Consider the following 2,248-nt stretch of genomic DNA (forward strand, 5'->3'; position numbering starts at 1 on the left):
CCCTGGGACTCTGGGCGGGAGTATATGAGCACCCCCCACCCCCCCACATTCGCACAGGCCAGATAGGAACCGTGGGCAGAACAGCCAGGACGACAGGCGCTGCCAACAGGGGACAGCTCCAGGGGCCTTCCCGGACCGCTGCCCGCTGGAAGTGCACCATGTACTGGGGAGAGGGGCTTCCACTCACACTGTGGCCACACCGTGAGGTAGACGCCATTATCCCTTTTGTTCATATGAAAAATCAAGGCCTGCAGAAATGTCCCTACCTGAACACACCACCTGGGTGTACGTCGGGAGGTCACACTGCTCTAGGACGTTTAGGTCGATCTTGCAGGTGAAGATGCTGAACTCTGTTCCCTCGCAGGTCACAAACTTCTGCCCCTGGTTCCCGGGGCCCCCTCTGCCGTGGGCTCTAGACCACTGCAAAGCGGAGCCACACCCCAGCTCTCTGCAGAAGACGTTGGCCTCTTCCTTATGCAAGTCACACCTCAGGACATTGCCAGCCGGGTTCACCGCCTCGGGGATCCCGGCACAGGGGCTGCCACCCTGGCCCAGCCTGATTTGCTGAAAGGTACCATCTGCTGGCACAGAGGAGAAACCTAGTCCTCGGAGCCCTCACCCTTGGCACAAGTGCAGGGACTAAGCTCTGGTAGCCCCGGCCTGACTGGCATCCACGGTGCCCCTCGCAGCTTTACCCATCCTGTGCCCGAGGTGCTGGAGCCACGCCTCCCAGGACTGCTGGCTCCCAGCACAGCACGGAGAGTGGCCACCGCGGGAGCCCAGGTCAGGGGCACCTGCCATGAGCACACAGGTAATTGCACTGTGATGAAGCTGCGCTTTCTACACAGCTAGAGTGTGTGGGGACCCCACAGAGTTTCCTGAGGTGGCCCTGATGGTGGAGGGGAGCTCAAGGAAAAGTGGTCGGTGGCTGCGATTAGAAACCTGGAGACCAACATTGACATAAACGGGAAGGGGGTCCAGGCTGGGAGACAGGAAAGGGAGCGAGAGCCGATTCTCCAAAAGACAGACAAGGAAAACCGCCTCACCTTGTCCTACAGCAAAAGGGACCCCTGAGGAGCCCGGAGGGGCACTCACATCAGAGCCAGACCCTCCCTCCTGCCCTGGGGCTTGCCTCGTGGCCTCCGGAGCCCTAACAGAGGATGGGGGTCCCAGGGGGGAGAGGGGATCAGGGTCCCAGTCTGACCTACCTGAGCAGGTTATCACCACCACGCAGTGGCACTCACAGCTGCTCAGTGGCTCCCAGGCACCCAGGGAGCACTCCCAGAGTGAAGCCTCCTCGCCCTGGCACTGGGCTCCACGCAGCCAGGTCGGCCCCATCTCATGGGGCCTCAGAACGTACTTGGAGGTTGATAGTGCAGAGCCACAGTCCAGCTGTCTGCAGGTCACGGACGCCTCTCCCATGCCCCAGCGGTCCCCGCACACAGGGCCCTGCCGGCCCAGGTGCTGCACCTGCAGGAGGCCCTCGCAGTGGTTTCCACCCCCCAGGAGACTCAGGGACTCCTCCCCAGCCAGGCCTTCAGGGACAAGAACACAGGATGGAGAAAGAAGATGCAGGAAATTTCACTCAGAATTTTCAAGGATTAGAAAGTTTTGCCTCGTTTTTAATCCAAACTCCCACTGTTACTCAAATTTCCATACGGCTAATACTCTGCATTTTGATGGCATCAAAATGGTTTCTTCAAAGTGAAAGTTAGCAAAAATGTGCACAAAGAAGTCAGGTAACTAGAAGCCAGGTGTCCTGTGTTGTGTAATCCCCACCCTTCCTCCCAAAAAACGTCCTGCACTCCGGGGGGCTCTGATCCCCAGGACCCTATAGACGGCAGCGCACACTCACCAGGAGGGAGGGTCCAGCAGGCCAGGAGCAGGGGCCACAGCCCCAGCGGGGACAACGCCAGGCCTGGTCGCATCTGCTGCGGCGGTGCACCCGGCTGGCCGTCTTGGGGCAGGCACGAGCAGCTCTGCCTGGAGCAGGAGGTGGCCTCCGACTCGACGTGACACTTTCTGAGAAGGAAGCCAGTCAGTGCCCTCACCGCCTCCCCCATATCACAGCCGCCATCTGTCACCCGTGCCTGAGCCCAGACGGTGCCAGCAGCGTGTGTGTGGCGAGGCCGGGCCGGGCTTCCTGCAGCTGGTGCCTGACGCAGCCCCAGGTGTGAGACGGACCGACCAGGAGCCCGGGCTCAGCCAGGCTCCGAGGGCCGCGGTGCTGGGACCAGGGCCGGCAGGA

General features: G+C 61.3%; 1 protein-coding gene across 1 annotated transcript in view; it reads right to left on the reverse strand.

The window, feature by feature from the left end:
• The window catches only part of LOC105823465 (scavenger receptor cysteine-rich domain-containing protein SCART1-like), a 40,864-nt gene that overhangs the window by 29,747 nt on the left and 8,869 nt on the right, over positions 1 to 2,248 (reverse strand). The window contains exons 5-6 of the mRNA XM_012660672.1: positions 1,209 to 1,535; positions 267 to 578 (exon numbers count right to left, since the gene is read on the reverse strand). Of these exons, the coding sequence (XP_012516126.1) occupies positions 267 to 578; positions 1,209 to 1,535 (639 nt within the window). The remainder of the gene's footprint in view (positions 1 to 266; positions 579 to 1,208; positions 1,536 to 2,248) is intronic.

This window comes from Propithecus coquereli, unplaced genomic scaffold (genome assembly GCF_000956105.1).
Source record: "Propithecus coquereli isolate 6110/MARCELLA unplaced genomic scaffold, Pcoq_1.0 Scaffold673, whole genome shotgun sequence".
NCBI classification, from domain to species: Eukaryota; Metazoa; Chordata; class Mammalia; order Primates; family Indriidae; genus Propithecus; species Propithecus coquereli.